The 25,162-nt window shown below is 46.4% G+C and overlaps 1 protein-coding gene across 1 annotated transcript in view; it reads left to right on the plus strand.

Moving 5' to 3' along the window:
- The window catches only part of RSL1D1 (ribosomal L1 domain containing 1), a 202,009-nt gene that overhangs the window by 86,821 nt on the left and 90,026 nt on the right, over positions 1–25,162 (plus strand). Inside the window, exon 4 of the mRNA XM_078663170.1 lies at positions 1,436–1,584. Coding sequence (XP_078519296.1) covers positions 1,436–1,584 — 149 coding nt within the window. The remainder of the gene's footprint in view (positions 1–1,435; positions 1,585–25,162) is intronic.

Raw genomic sequence — 25,162 nt, forward strand, 5'->3', positions numbered from 1 at the left:
AGGGCGAGGCTGAGGTGCTTGAGGAGGAGAACAGGAGTGGGCTCTTGTGACTCCTAGATCTTCCTCTGGAAACACCGTCACCACAGAGACCTTCAGGGGCCTGACAGATCTCCTCCATCCTGTCAACAAGCTGAACTACGTTTCTGAGAATTTTGATAATCTCCATCATCAACATTTCCAAATCGTGCACAGGCTTCCAAGCTCTTAATTATGTTCAAGTCACTACTCAGAACTGCGCCCTTCACTCTGTCTTTGACCTTCTGATCTGCTGTCCAAGATCTTGTCTTGTCACACATCGTAGAGGCTATGCTTTGCTTGCTGGTATCCCTGCAACATAAATACACTCCACATAATACCACTCAGTGCCACATAATTACACGCCACATAATTGCACTCTTCTCAAAGCAACATAAATACACTCCAAATAATAATGCACTCTATGCCACATACCACCAATCAACATAAATGCACTCCACACCATGACACAATTTCACTAAGCATAATTTCACTCAACACCACAGTTCCAGACCACACATTTCCAATACACACCACATAATTACACACAAAGCATCATATTTCAACTCACAACTCCACAATCCACAACGTACCTTCAATCCACACCATATAGTGGCACCACCTGAGCACCAAACATCACTCACCACCACCATTTTGCATCAGCGCACCACCTTAGCATCACCTAAATATCACGTCAATCTGCCCTCGGAATCTGGCATCTGTTGATTCTCCCCTAGTGTCCGTCCACTGCTCGTGTTCTAATTACATTACTGTTTTCCAACCTCCACTTCCCCATTATTTGTTTAACAAACAAGCATGAGAACAGGCAGGAAGAAGTTGCCAGCAGTGCAAGTACAAAAAAACTAGAAGACATTTTTTATGTTAAAATCTTTTTTTAATCAGGTTGTATATAATGTCATCTTAGTTTGTATACAGGTAACAAAAATGCTTAACAATTTTTATTATAACTTTTCAACATGATGCACTGCTGCCACAATGTTCTACAGAATAGCCAAACGTTTTGGCTAAACACACAAGTTCCCAAAGGCGAGACCTATTGGCTATGTCAATGCTTGTTATTTTAGTCTATGTAAACTCTGGTTTGTTTTTAATGTATTGATTTTTAGTGGCTAATCTCAAGGTCTGTTAATAAAAGTTTAATATGCTTTCTTTTTCGCTCCCCTTATTTCTGTAGCAATAATAGTTTTGCTTTGTTTGTTATTACTTGAAGGTGTGGCTTCATTTATCTGATAAAATGATAGTTTATTTGAGTTTTGTTTATTCTGAACCTTTAATGATTGCCAATGAGTTGAGAGCACTCTTGCATGTTGAGAGTGGTGACTGTGTGTTTGTGCATGTCCTACCTTGCACAACATTCTGTAAAAGTTGAAATGTTGTTTACATATATCAATCTTTGCAGATCATACCATACAAGACCTTGAAAAAAGAATATAAACCTTATGAAGCAAAACTTCGTCTATTGAAAAATTTCGACCTCTTCCTTTCTGATGACCGAATACGGCGGCTTTTGCCATCTCACATTGGCAAACACTTCTACAAGTCAAAAAAGTGAGTCCACCCTGATTTCCAGGTAGACATTTTTGCAAAGTTGGGAGACTGGACGCATTGTACATGCTGAATGCAAACCACTGATGATGGTTGTTTCAAAGTATTGATTATGCACTTTCTTCACCCTGGTGTTAAGAGTTGATAGCCTAGCTGCTTTTATATTTCGCATGCATTACTTTTTGTTTCACAACCATCATGTTGAAAACATTTGTTGGGATACTTGGGCTTCTTTTCAGATTACTATGGGCCTTTTTATCGCCCCTGATAAATAAAGATACCACAGGGTAGGTTGTTTATCAGGTACGATAAATAACACCGGTTACGAGTTTATGGGGAATAACATTCAGATTTTGTTTAATGCACCAAAATCTGCATGCTATGGTAAATACCGTATGTGTTCCCCTGTTAAATTTCGTCAGGTTTGACCTGCAGATATTTAACGAAGTTTGGGTTATTTAATGCATCCAATAATTATTGGACGTTTTAAATAAACCAAACTCATAATTCCGTCCCATGCTTAAACGGGGGTTTACGCACGGACGCAATTAGCACCCAACTAGTAATAAGGCCCTGTCCTCTTGTTCTTAGTAATCCTTTTTATATTGAGAATTGTTTTTGCCACATCCACGTACATTTTTTCCTATTTAATCATGCCATTCCATGAAGTGCCCAGAGTGTTCAGGCCCACCATCATCACCCTGACAGATGTCTGGTAAATGTCTTATGAACCATTCGGTTCTGCACCTGCTTTTAAAACCAAGCGGCCTCATCAAAATTGTGTTATTTGGTTTCCGACCAATACAGTCTCATGTTATCCTCTGTAATTCCAAGATACCAAACAGCTCCCCTTTGGGCAAGAGTTCTTCTGATCCTCTGCTTCCAGTATCAATATACTTTATATAAAAAGCAAATAGTGAAGCAGAGCACAGAAAGGAGCCTGTTCTCCAACTCCCCATTGACAGTTTGGGAATCCTTAAGATTTTAGCACAGTGCTAAAGATAGGCAAAGCATTGCACTTGTTTTGTGAGGGAGTCCCTGAAAAGAGCTATGATCTGTCTTCATTTCAAATGAGAAGTTCTATTTTCTGCAGTTTATTCCCCAGAGAATATCCGAGGAGATATCTAGAGGGGACCCCTAAGTGCAGGGAATGAAAAATCTGGCACTTGGATCAGTGCAGGTTTATTATTTTGAGATGCTTGATACCAAACATCCCTGTATTCAGTAAAGCTATTATGATGCTAGGAAACGCATAACGACCAGTTTCCATACCATATACTTATGATGACTTTACTGAGCACTCATAATATCCAAGAATGACCTTAGATATTATAGGGACCTGTCTGCTCATGCAGATAGGCCCTCACATGAGACATAGTGTACCCTGCCTTAAGGGTGACATACCTAGGCTTCATGCTGTGCTGGGTGGGCATGGCACACAGGGATGTGTGCCATGTCGACTCTTCACTTTTAGCTGCACAAAAGCATGCAGGCTGCAATGGCAGTGGTGCTTGTTTGTGGTGAGAAGTCTCTAAGGGTGATCAATATACGTTTTGCAGCCCTCAAAGGCCTTTCTGTGGCTACCATGCCCCTTTGTACCATAGATAAATCTTACAAAAAGCTTACAGGTAGGCCAGAGTTGTGCCATTTAGCGAAACAATAATACAGGTTTAGGGGAAGACCACAGACCCTGGAAACCTGATTGGCAGGGACCCCGGGGCACACTCCGTCAAATTGCATCAGGTTTCTGGCAAAAAAAGTATATATCTATCTATCTCGCTCTCTCTCTATCTATCTCTTTCTCTATCTCGCTATCTCTCTATCGGTCTGCACCCCGGAAAAAGCAGCCTCCTCCCCCTCAGCAGCTTCCTCTTCAGAAAATACTTTTGAAACTACCAGAATTAAAGTTGACTTGAAAAGTTTCCTTGTAGCTCTGGCGGTCTTTGCATACTAATGTCTAATAAAGAATATGCTTAAGATTGATTCATATGGAAGTTTCATCCTTTCAGATGACACCTGAAAATGGAAATTGACAGTAATTTATCCAAAGACTATAATAGAAAAGGTTATGCATTACATTTGATGACACAAGTACGCTAACCTGGTCCAAGAGCATTGGAGTACTTCAACAGAGCCAGTCTACATCACACATGTATTTCCTACTGGTAGGTTTGCCCAGAATCCCAGGACATTGAGCAAATATTAGGTTTTGAACTTGGTTCCCCATTTTAGCTGCTCTAGGCATTAGGCAACATCTCCTTCATTGTTCTGCATAAAGAAAACAAACTGATTTGAGATGGTGAAACAATTCTTTTGGACACAACTATTAGAGTGCAGCCATTACTGTATCTGCTTTTGCCAGATGTAGTTGGCAGTGTAATAGAGTTCTGTTGAAAAGAAATGGCTAGACAACTGCATGGAAAACAAAAGGAAAGTGACAGTTATTGTTAGAAATACAATCAATACAACAAATGGCAAAGCTTTAGGTCTCCTCTTTCAGTGGTGTTACCAGACCTTTTGGCTTTGTCAGTGCGATTTCCCTTATGCTGTTCTGCATTTGCAAAAAGAAAAATGCATGTTGCTAATATAGAACACTGAAGTATATACAAAAAGTGATGGATGAAATACTCTCAGCCACTGATAATTACTCTGGCGGCATCCCAGTCAATCGTTATTTTGCAAACTATGCTACCTTAGTTTGGACACAGCCAACGTGTGATGGGCATACCCTGACGTGGGTTCCATTCTCAGTGTTCCATAGGACTCAAGCTATACCTCCATGATGAGATCTAAGGAGGTTGAAACCGGTTTGGAGTTGCTTGTTGTCCGTTTTGTAGAGTCCTTTCCTGGCAGTTTGGGACAAACTTATACGATGCGGGGCAGGGTCTGTACTGATTTGCATAAGGCAATCCTTTGACTAGAGTGGCATGGTGGGTGAAAAATTATTGGCTGGAATGCAGCCTGAGTGACTGTCAGTGGCTGATACTAATTCAAGCATTTCCATCCATCACCTTGCCGGTGCAGTTCATACTCTAAGTGCGCCTGGTATGCCCAGGCATTGGTGCCCGAGGTCAGTGTGCCATAGGACTCCAGCTATACTGATGAGACCGAAGTAGGTTGAAACCTTTTTGGGGTTGCTTGTGGTCCGTTCTGGAGGGGGCCTAGTGGCTGAATAGCTGAGATTAATTCAAGCATGCTGTAGCATGATTACTTTTACGTGCACAGGCTTCGTACAAACACGGACATGTATGCATCATGAAGCAGTGGCCATGATCTTTTCTTGCTTTACTTCACTGTTCTAAGATGGTGGACGCCAATATTGAAGTGACAAAGTAAAATAAGTTTGAAAGTTTATTAAAGATAAAAGAATGCAGCTACCAGCACTCTCATCCGGGTAGCAAAATAATAAAGAGGAGGTCATCTATATAACGTGCAAGAGAACAAAATGCTTTTCCCAAATATTAGTGTAGTGTTCATGGAGCACCTTCTCCTCCCACCTGCCCATATGCAATTTAGTTTAACTGGGGTAAAGGAGGTGCCCATCGCAGTACCACGTATTTGCTCGTAGTACTCACTGTCTAAAATAGAACATTTTCACTATACAGACACAAACACATCATTGTTAAAAGCGTGGTACCTTTTATTATCTGGAGAGGCACTATAGAAAGTGCAGGATCCAGAGTTTAGGCTGTACCTTCCTCCTTACAGAAGGTGGTTACCAATCAGCAGGATACTGGCATTTGATAACGAGCGACCAGGTGCTAGAGCATCTCTGCCCAAGGAAACCAAGGTTCACTTTTAAGAGAGCAAAATAAGTATAAGCCATACTGGTAAAAAGCAGTCCGTAGATATGTAGTACAAATTGGCTACAGAGGATTGAAGCTTTCTGAAATACAGTACATGCAAAGCGTGCTACTATGGGGTCAACAGAACTGAATTCTTCTCCTCATTTGATAAGAGGCCCCCATAAAATCAAAGTATTTTTATTGCAAAAGTGAATGTCATTTACGTGTTGAGATGTTTGTGTGAACTGATGTATGTAGGTAGCACCACTGTGCAAGTACACAAAACTTATCCTGTGACCAGGCATTTTAAAGAGGTACACAATAGTAACAGAGTACTGACCTACTATGTGATTAATGCAGTCCCTAGAAACATCAGGGTCGGAGATACAAGAGAACAGTAGTTGAGTAGACTGAAGTCTTATTACATAATTGAACGGAGTACAAAAGTTCCAGGTTGATTAAATGCAGAAGAGAATTTACACATATCTTTAGGGTAGGCACATGTCAATAGCAACACTTTCTAATCACTAGGAGCAAGCATCTGGTGTAATGGAGAACAAGCATTGGCATAGCCAATAGGTCTCGCCTTTGGGACCTTATAAGTGTTTAGCCATGCAACAGTTGATGTTGTTGCACCAAGGATATTGTCCTGGATACCTAAACACTTATAAGGTCCCAAAGGCGAGACCTATTGGCTATGCCAATGCTTGTTTATTTTGATGGTGAAAGATGCTGTAACGTTAGGTGCTCCCTGTAGGAAAGTGGGTTTCTGTTGCAGTAACCCCCCCCACTTTTTACCAGACTACTGATGCACTTTTTCTTGGTGTGCCCTGGGTCCCTGCCAATCGGGTTCCCAGGGCCTGTGTTTTTTCCCCAAAACTAACCCAATTGGCATCGCTGGCCACATGTCAGCCCCTGGTAAATGGTACCACCGGTACCCAGGGCACGGTGACCAGAGAAGGCCTCTCAGGGCTGCAGCACTTATTGTGCCAACCTTGGAGGCCCTGTACCCAGACACTCACACATTGCCTTTGCAGGCTGCGTGTCTTGGTGCAGAACAAAGTGAAAAGTCGACATGGCACACACCCCTGTGTGCCATGCCTACAAACCACTGCCCTGGCATACATCAGTCACCCCTCTAGCTGGGTGCCCTATGCCAGTGGTAAGGGTACAGGTGCATGAGCCCTGTTCCCCTATGGTACCCAGGTCCATTCCTGGGCACTGTTAGTGCAGTGCTGCCATTAAGATTATATGTTGCTGGGAGTTTGTCTTTACAAACTCCACAGCACCATATGGCTACACTGAAGATTAGGACATTTGGTATCAAACTTCTCAGCACATTAAACCCACACTGATGCCATTGTGGGATTTAATGTAAAATGCACCACAGAGGGCATATTAGAGATTCCCCCTGAAACTTGACCAACCCCTAGTGACCTCACTGAGTGGCTGCCTAGGCTGCCACCACCAGACGTGTTTCTGGACCCCTGGGTCGAGAGCTTGCTGCTCTCGGGTGCCTGAATCAATGCACATCCTGGGACGAGGTGCCAAGCCTCCTCCCCCCAGGATGGGCAGTGTTCACGAAGGAGAGGCTTCAAAGGCATGCCGCCTTTGTTAGCCTCTCCAGACCATTTGCTGCTTTCAGCAACTAGTCCTCACTGGTTCTGCACCCCACTTTGGTTGGGAGAATCCGCAGAAAAAACAAGTGAGGAAGAGCGGTGTGCCCACCTCTGCCAACTTCACCCCTAAGGTGGGGGAGGCGAGGCACAACCTCGGGTCCCCGCCATCTTGAGGATGGGGGACTCAACCGACCAGGGACAGGCTCCTGCCTCCCCACCCCCGACTGGAGATTGGAAGAATAGGGGGTGTACCCACCCCAGGGAAGGGACCCATTGGTCCCTGCCCTTTACCTACCTCTAACACCCCTAAATTTAGTATTTAGGGGGCACCCTGAACCAACCTTCCTCAGATCCAGCAACCGCAAGAAAAGAAGAGAAGGACTAGAAGCTGTGCAGAGCTAACAAGAGGACGACGCCCACTGACTTGGCCCCAGCCGTACAGGCCTGTCTCCCCTCTAACCTGCTCCTACGAAACCCTGGCGTGTCCAGCAGCCAGCAACCTCACAAACCCCGAAGGACCTGCCTGCCTTTACTTTCAGGATTGTTTCTCCCCTGAGCACCGGACGTGTTTAAACTGCAGCTTCTGGTGCCAGCCAGGAACCGCTAATCCAGCCCACTCTGCACCTGCCGAACCCGGCCCGAGCTCGAGTGGAAAAATACCATGAGGATGTCCCTCCGGCGATCCTGACCTGAGATCCACCGACCCCTGACCTGCTTCAAGCCTCCTGACCATGCCTATAGCCTTAATCCAGAGGACCCACCATACCGTGACCAGAGCGGGTAAGAAAATACGACGTCCAAAGGCACCCCTGCACCTGACGCCCCCCCGGCCTTGTGTGCCCAACCCAGCGGTGCCTAACCAACCCGCAACATCCCAACCTACCCTTCGAAGTGGTGATCGCTCCTGGAACATCCTCGTCCCCGAGCTTGCAGTGTTTCTTTGTCCCAGAGAATCTCTATTGAAATCAACAGGGCAACCAACCTCAAACCAGCACCCGACTGCCCTAGTGCCGCTGAGGGTGCACCTTTGGTGCTACTTTAGTCCCCAACTTGAGCTAAACCCTAGGAGCTTTGCTCCCACAACCCCGTGGCCTGCTTGCCAGCAGCTGCCAGCCGGATCCCCCTATCCTCCATAGGATAACATTGGGCCTCAACACTCTGCACCCGACCGCCCTAGTGCCGCTGAGTGTGCAACAGTGCATCACTGACCATGGGAGACCCCTGAGTCTAGCTCCAGAACCCAACTCCAAAGACCGAGAACTTACCTTGAAACCGATAACCTGTTTTTCCTCATAGGATAACATTGACACGTTTTCTCCCTAAAAGTTTCAAAGTGTGGAGTTTTGAAATCTAAACATATTCTTTAAAAATTCGCACTAATAACCAAAACGTATTTACTTACCTGTTTGCAGGAAATGTCCCAGTGCTGAATCTAAGTATCCAGCATGGAGTAGGAAAAGTAACGTAAAAGTAACTTACCTGTGAATTGAATTTCCTTCCATAGGATAACATTGGTGGTTCTTTGTGAAAGTTTCTGCCAACTTTTGAAATACAAGAATATTCTTTAAAAATCGTACAACTAACTAAAATGTGTTTACTTACCTGTTTCTAGGAAATGTCCCAGTGCTGAATCTATGTATCCAGCAATAAGTCAGAAAAGTAACGTGAAAAGTAATTTACCTGCAATTTAATTTAGAAGCCCATTCATTTCAATGTATTGCTCCAAAAAGTTTCTGAGTGTGGAGTTTTGAAAACTGGAAATATTCTTTAAAAATCATGCGAATAACTAAAATGTAATCACTTACCTGTTTCTAGGAAATATCCCAGTGCTAAATCTAGGTATCCAACACTGAGTTAGAAAAGTAACGTAAAATAACTTACCTGCAATTTACTGAAAAAGCCTATTCATTTCAATGTAATGTATTTGCTAAGTGTTGCATACTACTGCTCCCCTGTAAATCAAACGAAGTACAATTTCTATTGCATTTTCAAACTGTTCTATATCCAGTAACTTATTACTGAAAAGTATTTATTGCTTACCTGTTCCAGGCTTGCTTGGTTCTAAAAATGAACAGTATATTTTTATACAAAAACAATTGGCCTACAGTTCAGTTCTTGAGTGTGTGAATTCATTTGCCGACTGATGTGTACATCAAATGTTTAACACTGTCCCCTGATACTGCCTTACTGTGAGAACGTGCCATCTTTCCTGCATTGATATGCCCCCACTTTTTTCTGAACTGCTGATGTGCTTTGACTGTGGGTGTCCTGGGTTCCTGCCAACCAGGTACCCAGGGCCTGTGTTCCTTCCGTAAAACTGTGTTGAAACTAAAACCCAATTGGCATCTCTGGCCACCTGTCAGCCCTTAGTAAATGGTACCCTAGGTACCCAGGGCATGGTGACCAGAGAATACTCCTGAGGGCTGCAGCACTTATTGTGCCACCCTCAGGGGGCCTGTACCCTGACACCCACACACTGCCTTGGCAGGCTGAGTGTCTAAGTACAGAACTAAACAGAGTAGACATGGCACACATCCCTGTGTACCATGCCCACAGAACCCACTGCCCTGGCAAACTTCAGTCACCCCTCTAGCTGGGTGCCCTATGCCAGAGGTGTGGGCACCGGTGCATAAGCTCTGTGCCCCTACAGTACCCAGGGCCATTCCTGGGCACTGTAAGTGCAGTGATGCCATTAAGAGTATAGGGTGCTGGGAGGTTGTCATTACGAACTCCACAGCACCATAATGGCTACACTGAAGACTGACAAGTTTGGTACCAAACTTCTCAGCATATTAAACCCGCACTCATGCCTGTGTGGGATTTAATGTAAAATGCACCCTAAGATGCCCCCTGAAAACCTAACCTACAATCCACGTCTGGGCTGAGTGGCTGCAGAGGCTGCCACACAGCAGACATGTGGCTAGACCCCTGGGTGGAGAGCCCCTGCTCTCCTGGGCCTGCAACAATGCACATCCTGGGCGAGGTGCTAGGTCTCCTCCCGCAGGATGGGCAGGGGGAAGCTTCAAAGGCATGCCGCCTCTGTGAGCTTTTCCAGACCATTTGCCGTACCCAGCAACTGGCCCCCACCAGTCCTGACCCCCACTCTGGCGGGAAAAACTACGTCAGGAAGGGGGGGGGGGTGCCAGCCTGTGCCAACCCCACCCCTCAGGTGTGGGAGACGAGATGAAGCACATCCCCGGTCTCCGGCCATCTTGAAGAGGGGGAGCCCTGCCTAATCACAGCTAGGCTCCTGCCCCCTCCTACAGGAGAGGAGCAGGCTAGGGGTGTACCCACCCCAGGACAGGTACCTATTGGTCCCTGCTCTTGCCCTACCTGTAACGCCCCTAAATTCAGTATTTGGAGGCTCCCTGAACCTTCCTTCCTCAGATCCCGATAAGAAAAGAAGACCAGGAGGAAGAAGACCCGCCGTGCAGCTGCTAACAGGACGACAACAACTGACTTGGCCCCAGCCCTACCGGCCTTTCGATCCTGGAGCCTGCTCCTGCCTAAATCCCGGCGACTCCTGTGGACAGCAACCTCGGGACACCCAGAGGACCTGCCTGCCATGACCCTCCTAAAGACTGGGACTCCCATCAGCAGAGGCTCTGCTGCAGCAACCCCCCTGGTGCCAGCCAGGAAGCTCCGGACCAGCCCACTCTACACTCGCCGTGCCCGGCCCAGAGTGGTCCAAGACCACGAGGACGTCCCCCCGGCGACTGGGACCAAAAGTCCAGTGCCCAAAGACCTTCCTCGACGAAACCAAACGCCGCCTGCAGACTCAGAACCAGGGCCCACCCCAACCGCGACCAGCTGAGGGTAAGATTTTCCGACACTCAAAGACACCCCGGCGCCCTACAGCCCCCTGTGCCTCCCTTTTGGGTACCTACCTGTGCTCCAAGATCCAAACTTACCTCTCGAAGTGCTGGCCACCCCTGGAGAGTCTCCGCCCCGAGCCTGCAGCCTTGTTCCCGTTTTACCTTTCCCATTGGATAACATTGAGCGCCCGACAGCTCAGAAGCACCCTGCTCCCAGCGGCCCGAGTACCGCTGGCTGTGCCACCTTTGCCCTATCCTGCTTCCCCCTTTGCCCTATCCTGCTTCCCCCTTTGCCCTATCCTGCTTCCCCCTTTGCCCTATCCTGCTTCCCCCTTTGCCCTATCCTGCTTCCCCCTTTGCCCTGAGCAAGTGACCAGGAGCCCAGCTCCCGCAGCCGCGTGGCCTGCTAACCAGCAGCCACCAACCGGAGGCCCCCTTTCCCTCATTGGATAACATTGGGCCTAACTACCTTTGCACCCGACCGCCCCTGCGCCGCTGAGGGTGAACCAGCTGTACCTACCTGACCCTGGGGGACCCCTGAGTCTATGCCCAGAACCACAACTTCACCAGTCGAGTACTCACCTGGAAACTGGTAACTCACTTACTTGCCATTAGATAACATTGACTGGTTTGACTCGAAAAATCTTCTAAGTGTGAAGTTTTGGAAACTTAAAATATTCATATAAAATCAACCGAAGTACTCACCTGTGATCAGGAGAGAAGCTAGTACTGTACCTTGTAGCCCAGAACTGAACAGCAAAAGTAATCCGTACCGGGTTTACTAGTAACCTGAATTTTCTCCATAGGAATCCATTGTCTGCTTTTCTACAAAATTTCTTCTTAATGTCTACTTTTGAAAACTTGAGATATTCTTTAAAAATCATACGAAATACTGAAACGAAATTACTTAACTGTTTTAAAGTGAGACCCCAGTGCTGGACCCAGGAGCCCAGTACTGGATTACCAAATTAACAAGATCGTACTTTACCTGCAACCTGAATTTTCTCCTTTTGGATAACATTGCCAGATTTCTGTTGGAAAGTTTCTAAGTGTGAACTTTTAAAATAGCTTTATATTCCTGAAAAATCACTGCAATAACCTAAAACGTTTTTACTAAACTGTTTTTAGCTTAGACCCCAGGACTGAATCTAGGAGCCAGTCCTGGAACTACCAAAGTAATCTACAAAGTTATCAACTGTGTTTATGTAAGAAAATCCATGGAGCTCAATGCTAAATTGTGTGTAGAATTGTTGCCTACTGCAACCCCTGTACCTATTGTGTTTACAAAGTTTATTGTCTTTATGCAAAGTACTCATCTGAGAACTCTCATATTGAGAACAGTATATTTTGATACCTGTTGGTTCTAGAAATAAAACAACTATATCTTTGATATAAAAACAATTGGCCTGGAGTTCAGTCTTTGAGTGTGTGAAACATTTTGCTGACTGAGTGTGTACAACAAATGCTTTACGCTGTCCTCTGGTACTGCCTTACTACTCGACCAAGCTACCACTTTAGAGAGTAAGGTCACACCTGGCTTTAACCTCTGTTATACCCCCGGGGTTTGTGGACTATATACACACAGTACCTTATTCTGGTCCAGTATATATAGAGCCACTTTCTCACACTTGCTGCTCGACCAAGCTACCACTTTAGAGAGTAACGTTATATTTAACTTTAACCTCTGCCTACCTCTGGGGCCACTTGGAATGTATACACACTATACCTCATTTTGATATAGTATATATAGAGCCAGTTTGGCAGAGTGAATCTTTCTGGATTCACTATGCTGTGCATTATTCCGCGGTCTAGTGGTTGGGTCCGGAATCGTAGTCTTTTCTCTTTTTTTTTGTAGCCCAGGTGGGCGTCTACGTCCCACCTTCTGGTGTACTTCCTGTGACGTCGGCAAGCTTCCTGCGGAAGCACCCACCTTTGGGCGCCAACTTCAGGTTCTTTATTCCACCGTTTGGTCTGGATCGTCACCGAGAGGTTCCAGAGTTTTGGGGGGAAAGAAGAGGGTAAAGACTGAATTCTACACGAAAAAGATTGGAGAAGACCTCGACCAACAAGACCACTGAGCCGGGACGACGAAGAAGGAGGAGAACTTCGACGTCCAACGGAGAATGTGCACACAGGGGCCCCCCTGAGCGCAGGAATGGACAAAACACCTTTTAAATTCTGCAGTAACTGCCACCATAAGTACGCGCAGAAGGACCAGCACCCGGTTTGAAACCTCTGCCTGCCAGTCGACCACAAGAGCAAGGATTGCAACGCCTGCTCCGCCTTCACCCCGAAGAGACTCCGGGTTAGAGAGAGACAGAGAAGAGCCAACTACAACATGCAAGGCAAGGGCCAACCTCCATCGCTTCGCGACCTGGGCCTCTCCAGCGACGAAGAGGACAACATCGCCGAGGGACCAGATGACTACACGGTCGTAGAGACCGATAAGAAAACTACAAAAGAGGTAGGAGAGACGTTGACCCCTAAATCCCGACAGACTCTAGAAAAACAGAGTCTAAGTCCACGAAAGGAGCACTGGCACCGAAAAGTTAGACGGCCGCAGCTGCATCCAGGGACAAACAGCCCAGCGGATCCTTCTAAAACTACTCCCAGACGGCAAAACCAATCGAAGCCAAGGTCGTCAAAGCATGTCCCCGAAAAGGACGCTCAGTGCCGAAGGGAAAGGACTCGAAGGCTACTTTGACATCCACAACGACGTCGAAGAGATAGGCTGAAACACTCGACGCCAAACAGGACGCCGAAATTGAAAGAAAAAAGAGAAGGCTCGAGGCCGAAATGGATAGCATCCTGCAAAGGAAAAGAGAGTTCGACGAAAAGTTAAAAACTGGCGACTATGATGTCGAAATCGAGGAAGAGGAGGAGTTCGACGCCGAAGAGCCGCCAAACTCCAGAGCCCCAGGAACACCTAGAGGAAGAGGGCCTATACTATGAGGAGGAAGGCGAGGAAGACCAGCGCACGAGTTTGGGCTCTGCATCCACGATGGCACAGGACCTGGATTGGCAGGACCTCAACGCCGAAAACCCAGAAGAGCCGGTAGAAATGTACCCTTCGAGGCCTTCACCGCCAGATGACATTGGGGTCTACAACATGGTCATCAGGAACGCAGCAACAGCTTATGGAGTGAAACTGGAGGAAGAAAAACCAAAGGCCTGCTTCCTCTTGGAGACCGTGCTCCCTACTCAAACAAGGAGTCAATTCCTCCCCATGCTTCCAAGTGTCCTGGACCAGGGGAGGGAAGCATTCAAAGAACCAGCGACCTGCAGGTCCGTCACACCTAGGACTGAGAAGAAATACAAACACTCCTCTAAAGATTTCCCCTACATCCAGGGATCCGTCACGGCTGACTCCATTATTGCGGCAACAGCCAGGAAAAGGGCAAGCGTTCCAACAAACTCAGGCCCGCCACCAGACAAAGAAAGCAGGAGGATAGAACTAACTGGGAGGAAAATAGAGAGGAATGCAGCAGTACACTGTTGCATTGCAAACTCTAATGCCCTACTCAACAGACACACGTACCAGCATTGGGATGAGGTCGGACAGCTGCTCAAACACCTCCCTGAGCAATACCAACAAAGAGTAGCACACCTGGTGGAGGAAGACCAGAATATTGCAAACTCATGGACGCAGCAGACACATCCAGCAGGCTCATGATGATCGGGGTCACAGAAAGAAGGCATGCCTGGCTGAGGATATCAGGCTTCAAGCCGGAAGTACAAAATAACATTCTGAACACCTTCTTCAATGGAGAACCGCTAATCGGAGCACCAGTGGATGAGAAACTTACCCAACTCAAAAAGGAATATGAGACAGCAATGTCCATGGGGTCCTTGCAATTCAGAGGAATGAGAAGGGGTACCCCGACACCAAGACCAAACGGAAGAGGGGGAAACCAGCAGGGAACGTCACATCAGACCTTCCAACAGACCTACCAGGGTGACAATCCAGCACAGCAGGGCCAGCAAAAGCAAACCTGGCAGTACCAGCCTCGTGACCAGTCCTTTCGCCGGAGGGCGAATGGACGAGGGCAAGCAAGAAGAGGGGGCCAGCAGCCCACCTCAAAGTGACTCCGCTCCACCAAACGTGCCCACCCACATGACCACTCTAAGGGTGGGGCACAAGAAAGTCAACAAAGGAGGTTTACACGGACTACATTTCAACAAACATGTAACACCAGTAGGAGGCAGACTAAAACATTTCTTCCAGGAATGGAAGAAAATCACTACAGAAAAATGGATACTCAACATCATACAGTTTGGATACTGCATAGAACTGGAAAAGAAACCACCGAACAGGAAACCAAGAAGAAAGGCGCACTCAGCAAAAGAACTAGCACTACTCCTAGAGGAAGCACAAGAACTCCTCCAAAAGGAGGCCATAGAACCAGTGCCATTCAAAGAAAGAAACAAGGGAGTGTACTCAAACTACTTCCTAGTACCAAAGGTGGACGAAACACTAAGACCCATCCTGGATCTAAGGTTCCTAAACAAATACATAAGGACACAAAAATTCAAAATGACATCCCTACAAGAGGTCATTCCTCAGATAAGGGACCGAGACTTTATGTCCACCATTGACCTAAAAGATGCCTACCTACACATCCCCATGAACAGGCAACACAAACATCTACTGAGATTTGCTATCAACAAGGCACACTACCAGTTCACAGCCCTAGCCTTCGGACTAAAATCCGCACCAAGGGTCTTCACCAAATGTCTCACTGCTGTGACAGCGCACCTACCGAGGGAAGGGATTCACGTATACCCCTACCTCGACGACTGGCTAATAAAAGCAAGTTCCTATAAACTATGCAAACTACAGGCGCAGCGGGTCACAAACGCTGACAGACCTGGGATTCTTATTACACTGGGGAAAATCCTCAATGAACCAGAGCAAGTGAAGATCTTCCTGGCGCACAGATCAACACCATACAGAGCAAAGTGTTCCCCAACGAGAAGAGAACACTTGCCCTACTGAAGGAGACACGTCCGTACCAGAAGGGGCGAGCTCTGACAGTGAGCAAAATCATGGAGATGATGGCATCCTGCATACACCTAGTCCCCAATATACGACTCCACATGAGGCCATTCCAGGAATGGCTCCAACAACAACGGTCACAAGCTACAGGGGGTTGGGAAGATCTAGTGGTTGTAACCCACGCAGTGCAAGAGGAAATAGCGTGGTGGAACAAGGAGAACATAACAATGGGGAGGCCATTAACACCACCAAACCCAACAGTGACCATCACCACGGACTCATCCCAGAGGGGATGGGGAGCACACATGAACCAGCTCAAGGTGCGGGGTCTGTGGACTCCGGCAGATGCGATCAAGCACATCAACTACCTGGAACTAAAGACTGTGTCACTTGCCCTAAAAGCCTTCCAGAAACAACTGTACAACCAGAGAGTGTTGATACAAACCGACAACACAACAACGATGTTCTATATCAACAAACTGGGAGGAACACAATCAGTCGCACTATCGAACCTAGCGCAGGAGATATGGAGATGGGCCATCCCACTCAGAATAGACCTCCTGGCCATACATTTACCGGGAAAAGACAACGTGGAGGCAGACAGGCTCAACAGACAGGCATTTGCATACCACGGGTGGGAACTCAATGCACAAGAAACACAAAGGCTATTCAAGAGGTGGGGGACCCCAACAATAAACCTGTTTGCAACACACTAGAATGCAAAATGCCGATACTTCGCTTCCAGGCAACCAGGGGAACAATCCCTGGGGAATGCTCTATGGATAAGCTGGTTGAAAACATTTGCCTACGCTTTTACCCGATGCTACTGATACACAGGGTACTCAGCAAATGCAGAACCAGCAACATGACACTGATCCTGGTGGCACCACAATGGGCCAGGCAGTCATGGTTCTCACAAATAGTGGAGATGACGCAGGGACCACCCCACAAATTCGGGAAAAGAAAGGACTTGCTCTCCATACACAACGGAGAGGTACTCCAGCCAGAGAGCCTCTGCCTAGCTGCATAGCCCCTGAAGACATAGTTTGCACACCTGAAACTGCCGGAGAGCACACTGAGGGTACTACGAGATGCAAGAAGACCTACCACACGAAGGTGCTATGTGGCAAAATGGAAAAGATTCACACAATGGTGCATCAAGGAAAAGCTACACAAGAAAATGACAAAGGAATTAACTGTGCTAAAATATTTAACACACCTGCTAAAGGCGAACCTAAGTTCTACATCACTGAGAGAACACCTAGCAGCGATAGTGGCCTACACAAAAGGAGAGACCGGAAAGAGCTTCTTTACATCACAAGTAGTAAAAAGATTCCTGGAAGGGGCTAAAAAGATCACACCACCAAAGCGGATACCGCCACCGGCATGGAACCTTAATTTGGTCCTAACAGAGCTTATGAAGCCGCCTTTTTAATCCCTCCATAAGTCATCACTACAATTGCTCTAGATGAAGACAGCCTTCCTAGTGGCCATCACCTCGCTACGCAGGGTAAGCGAGCTGCAAGCACAGACGCTACAAGAACCTTACATCCAAATACACAATGACAGGGTGGTGATGAGAACGGACCCACACTTTATGCCAAAGGTGGTGTCAAGGTTTCACATGAACCAGACAATACAGATACCAAGCTTCTTTCAGAAACCATCCACAAGCGCAGAGAGTGCACTGCACACTCTGGACGCTCGAAGGGCAGTAATGCATTGCATGGAAAGAACTAAGGAGCTCTGGAAAACAAAGCAGTTCTTTGTGTCCTTGGCAAGCAGTTTCCTGGGTAGGCCAGTAACCAACAGAACCATCGCATGATGGATCGCACAAACGATACAATTCTGCCACAAACAGGCAGGTCAAGAACTAACAGAGGGGGCACAAGCCCACTCTACCAGGAAAAAGGGAGCAACAATAGCCTTCCTGGCTAATACACCCATTCAAGACATATGCCTGGAGGCAACATGGGCTTCAGTGCACACGTTCACTAAGCACTACTGTGTGGATATACAAATGAACAAGGAAGCCCAAGTGGGACAGAAAGTTCTTCAACATATTTTCAACAACTAACGCTCATCTTCCATCCAGCCGCCACATACATAACAAACCGCTACAAAGTCTGCACACATAGTGAATCCAGAAAGATTCACGCTGCAAAACGAATAGTTTCTTACCTGTCGGTGTAGGTTTGCAGCTTGAAGATCTTTCTGGATTCACTATCGAACCCACCCACCTCCTCCAGAAAAATGAGGCAGGAGAAGAAGGTGGAATTACAAGGACAAAATACAAACAAACACCTTAAAAGACAAGGTGGAAATTCATTTACTTGAGGAAGAACTTGAAAACATTGCCTAAGGATTCACAAACATAACACAAAAACAAGAAAAAAGAATCAGATTGCCGCCGTCACAGGAAGTACACCAGAAGCTGAGATGTCGACGCCCTCCTGGGCTACAAAAAAAAAAGAGAGAAAAGACTAAGATTCCGGACCCAACCACTAGACCGTGGAATAATGCACAGCATAGTGAATCCAGAAAGATCTTCAAGCTGCAAAACTACACGGACAGGTAAGAAACTATTTGTTTCTCTCACTGCCTGAGTGAGAATGCTACAATGAACTCTGATGCTGCAGAATGACGTGGAATTAATTATTCGATGTACCCTACAGTGGTGATGAATGCCTGCTTACCAGCACCAGCACATTAGTCATGAAACATTGTGTAACATCAGAGCTTACGTTGTGTTCCCTATTGGTATTTTCTTTCTTTTAGAATGAAATACATTTTAGGCCCCTTTGTTTGTGGTATAGTTTAGAGCTTTAGACATATCAGAGTACGAGTTGCAAAATGTACTCTGTACTTTAAGAAATCCCATTACAGGATGATTGTGGGAGGAGTGGGGGGAAGTTGAAGAGTGCCCCATTTCAGATTAATACAGGAGGCCCGTGAATACATCTGGGACACCTTCTATGTAAATTCCAATGCAAAGAGTGAACATCCCTTTAAAATACTGCAAAAGACAGTTTAAACCTGCCATTCATTAGAGGCACAGTGGGAGCAGCTGTGGAAGAAATAAAGTGTGTTGTGAATGCCCCCAGTCTGTCTTTAGCTGAAGCTGCAGACTCCAAGCTCTCTCATCTTGGGGACGAGATCCCCAAGGGAGCGGGGACCCTTTCGCTTGAAAGGGACAAAACGCTCTGAAGCCAGGAGTGATTGCAGGTTTGCATCCTGGCTGTCCATTTGAGTTTTTCACTCATCTGTGGTTAATATACTACAACAATGACCACTCTCCCAACTTGTGGCCCTGTTTGGAGGGATAGTGTATCACACAAACCTGTTGGTATTAGTTTTGTCTGTGAAGGATTCTACAAAAGGTTGTGATCAGCTTTGAAAAGAACAGTACTCTTTACCTAGTCCTGCATTCACTACAATAACCAAAGATAAGCATTGTAGAATGTTCGTTTGATGTCGTCATCTTGGGCTCTGGGACCCGTTGTAACATAATTCACCAAAAGGTCTCATTACCTAGCCCTGCATTACCACAATCACCAATGATAATATTTCTAAAATGTTAGTTTGATGATATCATCCTGGGCTCTGGGACCCGCTGTGACATCATTCACGGAAAGGCGTGTGGTTTTAGCCAAAAGTAAGTAGATGGCGCCGCTGCTCGCTCCCACAAGGCAAACACTCTGCATGCACGAGTACTCTTTGGAAACAGTGCAAAACATGCACGAGTTTCCAAGAAAGTACAGTGCGATTCCAAGAGGTCCCTCCTAAGCAGCGCTTGGGCGCTGTATAGGCGAGACCTAAAAAGCTTAAGTATGAGGACATTTTCCTAAATCTAGTCGCTTACAATGAGAATATTGAAGTAATTATTAAGAAATAGTAGTCTAAAGCTTGAGAATTGCAACCTGATATATTCATGGGGGGGGAGGGGGTGGGGGAGAAACCCTGGTTCTAACCTCAGACCCCCCAACTTCCAAGACCGATTATTCGCCTTTAAACCGATAACCTGATTTTCTCCCATAGAACTGCATTGACTGTTTTGTAGTGTAGTTCCTATTTTCCCAATAGGCTCTGCGCATTGGAATAATACCTACAGCAGTAAAGGCCTAGACCAGACGTTAACTAGGTCTACTACTGTCGATACTAGACTTAATTTTTGGGTTTGCCAGCGTAGCTCAGAGTTCGCTAGAAACTTTCTCGAATGTTCAAGGAGGAATTAACTTCCCTGATTAGACAAGAAGGGATTTAGTTTCTGACAACCATAGAACATGACAACTTTGCTCTCCCCTAATCAAGAGTCAATCTCGAGAGTCGTGTGAGCACAAGGCAATTATTTTACTCAGTCAGTACGTGCATTCTTAGTCTCATCAGATTGTAGAGAAAAGGAAGAGACGGGCGTGTTCAATAAAAAGGTGTTATTTATTGATCAGTCTCTTTTCTCATACATGAGAAATGGATCGATATTATTGCAATACTTATAGTTAAGTAAAGTGCATATATTAAAAGCAATAGTATAAAATAATACTGTAAAAACATTGATATGGTTTCTGAGCCATATGATGTTTAAAATGATTAAAATATATTTACATACACATACATTTGACTAAACGTACTCAACTGGTGTTTCTAAATACGCCTACCCCGTGTACCTGACCTAAGTCTAATGCGTGGGCGGGAATAGAAAGTTACAGTTTAAGTTAAGTTTGTTTTTGCCAAGTGAATAACTAAATAATTCTCTGTGAGGGGTTATTCAGTTCTGTACCTGGAATTTAGGATGAATGAGGAATGGTATCTCTTTCTCTGCTCTCGATATTCCAGGCTGCCTGCGAGGGCTGCCCAGAAACGCCGGTGCTGGGTCTCTCGGCTTGAGATAGCAGCGCGTCTCTCAGCGCGTCAGGAAGGCGGGGCTGCTGCCAGCGGGGTCTGCTTCTGCTCTCGGCTTCGGCAAGTGTGGCTGCTCCGTCTTGTCACCACGCGTGTGTTTGCATAGGGCAAGATCGGCAATATTTATACCTTAAAGGTGCCGAGATTGACGTAAGGATGGACATAGATACGTCAATAAAGATGTCATACGACTTGCTCGTTAGCACATTCTTTTACTGAAGTTCTCTGTGAAATCAAAACAATGGCCGCACGGATTTTCCAGGTTGTCATAGGTTTGATTTGTTATGAGAACGTCGTATGCCTTATCAGGGGCTGGAGGAATGTCGCTTGTCTAATTAGATCTCAAGCGTTATGACCTAATCAGATAACACGTTCCTGTGCCGTAGTGTGACTGCGTCAGATAACGGTATCTGCATCATGGGGGCTGTTCTTGCCTCATGGGCTGACTGTTAGTTAACTTGATAGTTAGTTTAACCAGAATAGGGTCAGGAATAGGGGGATCGATTCAGAACCTATAGGAATACACGACAGTTTCTCTATGGAAAAAGTTCTAAGTGTGGAGTTGAAAACTGCATGAAAATCTAAGAAACTGTTTTGATAAAAACGGACTTAACTTTTATCCAGGGAATGTCCCAGTTTGATAGCATAGGCATATCACACGGAGTAAAAAAAGTAATCCTGGATAAGTAATCATACAAAGTCATCCAAAAGCAATTGCAACTGTTTGCACATTTTTTTTACAAACCTGCAAGAAAAGTCATTATTCATCCAGTTTGCTTTTTAACAACCAGACTCCTGACCCTTACTGGGGCAATTGCTGGGTCTTATGACCTCATGAAAAGCACTCTGATTAAGGGCTTCAGGTTCGCAACTGAGGAATATCGAATTAGGTTCAGGGGGGCTCACAAAACCCAAAGCTAGTCCTGATTGACTTCCTAAGCTACTCAGTTAAGACACTAGATGGATGGTTAACTGGCAATAATGTGCATGATTTCAGTGGACTCCACATTGTTTTTTATTAAAGAATATATTTTAAGTAATTGCACTAATGAAAAGTTGCATCAACATCTGGTAGACCTAGGTCTAATTTCTCCCCATGAATTTTGATCGAAGGCAGACCACTGGATCAAGATTAGGGTAACAAAAACAGCCACTGGGGTGATCAAAAGAAAGGAGTTACCAAACCTCCCCAGGGGAAAGGGGGTAAGAACCTCAAAGACAAATACCAAGAGTCTTCAAAAGGGACCCAAAAACCTGCTCGGGTGGGTCCCAAAACTCAACCCAGTCCAATGCAAAGTGAAAACCTTGATCTCTGGAAGGCCTGGGACACTTAACTGGAGGGGTTGCTTGTCCTAACAAGAAGCCTCCTAGTCCTCCTCCAGTTAGTACTGATGTAGCCAATCTCCAGATAGGATCAATCGTGTGCCCAGAGCAAATCAAGGTTCACACTGAAGCAGTTTTAGTCACAGAAGGAAAAGTTAAGTTTGCCACTTAAGCTGTATGGCCAGAGAAGGAAAGTGGGTTTCTGTTGCAGTAACCCCTCCCACTTTTTGCCAGACTACTGATACACTTTTACTTGGTGTGCCCTGGGTCCCTGCCAATCAGGTTCCCAGGGCCTGTGTCCTTTACCCAAAAATAAACCCAATTGGCATCTCTGGCCACAGGTCAGCCCCTGGTAAATGGTACCACAGATACCCAAGACACTGTGACTAGAGAAGGCCTCTAAGGGCTGCAGCACTTATTGTGCCACCCTTAGAGGTCCTGTACCACTACGCTCACACATTGCCTTTGCAGGCTGCGTGTTTCAGGTGCAGAACAAAGTGAAGAGACGACATGGCACACATCCTTGTGCGTCATGCCTACAACCCACTGCCCTGGCATACATCAGTCACCCCTCTAGTTGGGTGCACTATACCAGTGGTGAGGGTACTGGTGCATGAGCCCTGTACCCCGGTCCATTCAAGTGCAGTGCTGCCATTAAGAGTACATGGTGCTGGGAGGTTGTCATTACGAACTCCACTGCACCGTAATGGCTAGACTGAAAACTGAGACGTTTGGTATCAAACGTCTCAGCACAATAAACCCACACTGATGCCAGTGTGGGATTTTATGACAAATGCAAACAGAGGGCATCTCAAATGCCCTGTGAAAACTAACCCACCTCTACTGCCCTGACTGAGTTGCTGCTTAGGCTTCCACCACCAGACATGTTTCTGGACCCCTGGGTCGAGAGCCTTTCGCTCTGGGGGGACTGAAACAATACACCTCCTGGGACGAGGTGCCAAGTCTCCTCCCCAGGATGGGCAGGGTTCACGGAGGGGAAGGTTCAAAGGCATGCCACCTTTGTGAGCTTCCCCAGGCCACTTGCTGCTTACAGCAACTGGTCCCCACTGGTTCTACCCCCCACTTTGGGCAGGAAAAACAAGTGAGGGAGAGGGGTGTGCCCACCTCTGCCAAATCCACCCCTCGAGTGGGGGAGGCGAGGTGAAGCACAACTCCGAGTCCCCGCCATCTTGAGGATGGGGGACCCAACCAACCAGGGACAGGCATGTGCCCCCCTCACACTGGAGGGTGGCACAATAGGGGGTGTACCCACCCCAGGGAAGGGACCCATTGGTCCCTGCCCTCTACCTACCAGTAACTCCCCTAAATCTAGTATTTAGGGGGCATCCTGAACCTTGCTTCCTCAGATCCAGGAACAAGCAAAATAAAAGGAGGCGCGAAGAGCCGTGCAGAGCTAACAAGAGGACGACACCCACTGACATTGCACCAGCCCTTCTCCCCTCAAACCTGCTCCTGCAGCCAGCAACCTCAAAAACCCCAGAGGACCTGCCTGACTTCACTTCCAAAGACTGCTTCTCCCGTGAACACTGGATTTGTTCAACAGTAACCTCTGGAAGCAGACGGAAACCGCAAATCCAGCCCACTCTGCATCCGCCAAACCCGGCCCGAGCTAAAGTGGAAAAAACCCACGAGGAGGTCACCCCGGCGATCCTGAACCGAGATCCAGCTACTCCTGACCTGCCTCCAGCCAACTCATTCAGACTAAATCCAGAAGGCCCCCCCCTAACCGCGACCAGGAGCTGGTAAGAAGATCCGACCTCAAAAGGCACCCCTGCACCCGTCGCCCCACGGCCATGTGTGCCCAAACCGACAATGCCTAACCAACCCCTAACTTCCCAACTTACCTCTCGAATTGGTGGTCGCACCCAGAAGTCTTTCGTCTCCCTACCTGCAGTGCTTTAGCAAACCGGAGGTTCTCCATTGAAAACACGGCGCACGACGTCGAAACAGCACTCTGCACCTGGCCGCCTCAGTGCCGCTGAGGGTGCACCTTTTGTGCTACTTTGTTTCCACATTTGCCCTGACCTAAACCCTAGGAGCTTTGCTCTCACAACCCAGTGGCCTGCTTGCCAGCAGCCACCAACCGACACCCCCTTATCCCCAATTGAATAGCATTGGGCCTCAACACTCTGCCGCCCTAGTGCTTCTGAGGGTGTAACAAGTGCATCACTGACCTTGGGGGACTCTTGAGTCTAACCCCAGAACCTTAACTCCCACAGTCGATATATTACCTTTGAACCGATAACCTGTTTTTCCTCCATAGGATAACATTGACAATTTTCTTCCAAAAAGTTTCAAAGTGTGGAGTTTTGAAATTTAAACATATTCTTTAAAAATCACACGAATAACCAAAACGTATTTACTTACCTGTTTGCAGGAAATGTCCCAGTGCTGAATCTAGGTATCCAGCACTGAGTTAGAAAAGTAATCTAAAAAGTTACTTACCTGTAATTAACTGAAAAAGCCAATTCATTTCAATGTACTGTATTTGCTAAGTATTGCATCCTACTGCATCCCCAGTAAAACAAACAAAGGTCAAGTCCTATTGCATTTTCAAACTGCTTTACATTCAGCAACTTATTACTGGAAAGTATTTAATGCTTACCTGTGCCAGGGTTGCTTGTTTCTAAAAAATAAAACATTATCTTTTTTATACAAAAACAATTGGTTTAGAGTTCAGTCCTTGAGTGTGTGAATTCATTTGCTGACTGAGAGTGTACTTCAAATGTTTAACACTGTCCCCAGATACTGCCTTACTGCTCGACCACTCTACCACAAATAGAGAGTAAGGTTTTATCTAACTTTAACCTCTGCCTATCTCTGGGGGTCACCTCGACTTTATACACACTATACCTCATTTTGGTAGTGTATATATAGAGCCAGTTTTCTACAGCCACCCAACTTGAAAAAAGTATTTACAGTACCCCTGGATCAATGGGACTAGAATAGATGCACTGAGGGATAGAGGTGCCAGTTTCACCATGGTGAGAGAGGCACTGGTGTCCCCTGAGCAATCCCTGATTGTAAAGTCATATCCATTCACCAACGTTAACAGTGTTACTATCAACCATGCTATGGCTATGGTAACATTAGACATGGGACGAGGGGGGCGAGGTTGCTGGC

The sequence above is a fragment of the Lissotriton helveticus genome, chromosome 10 (genome assembly GCF_964261635.1).
Source record: "Lissotriton helveticus chromosome 10, aLisHel1.1, whole genome shotgun sequence".
NCBI classification, from domain to species: Eukaryota; Metazoa; Chordata; class Amphibia; order Caudata; family Salamandridae; genus Lissotriton; species Lissotriton helveticus.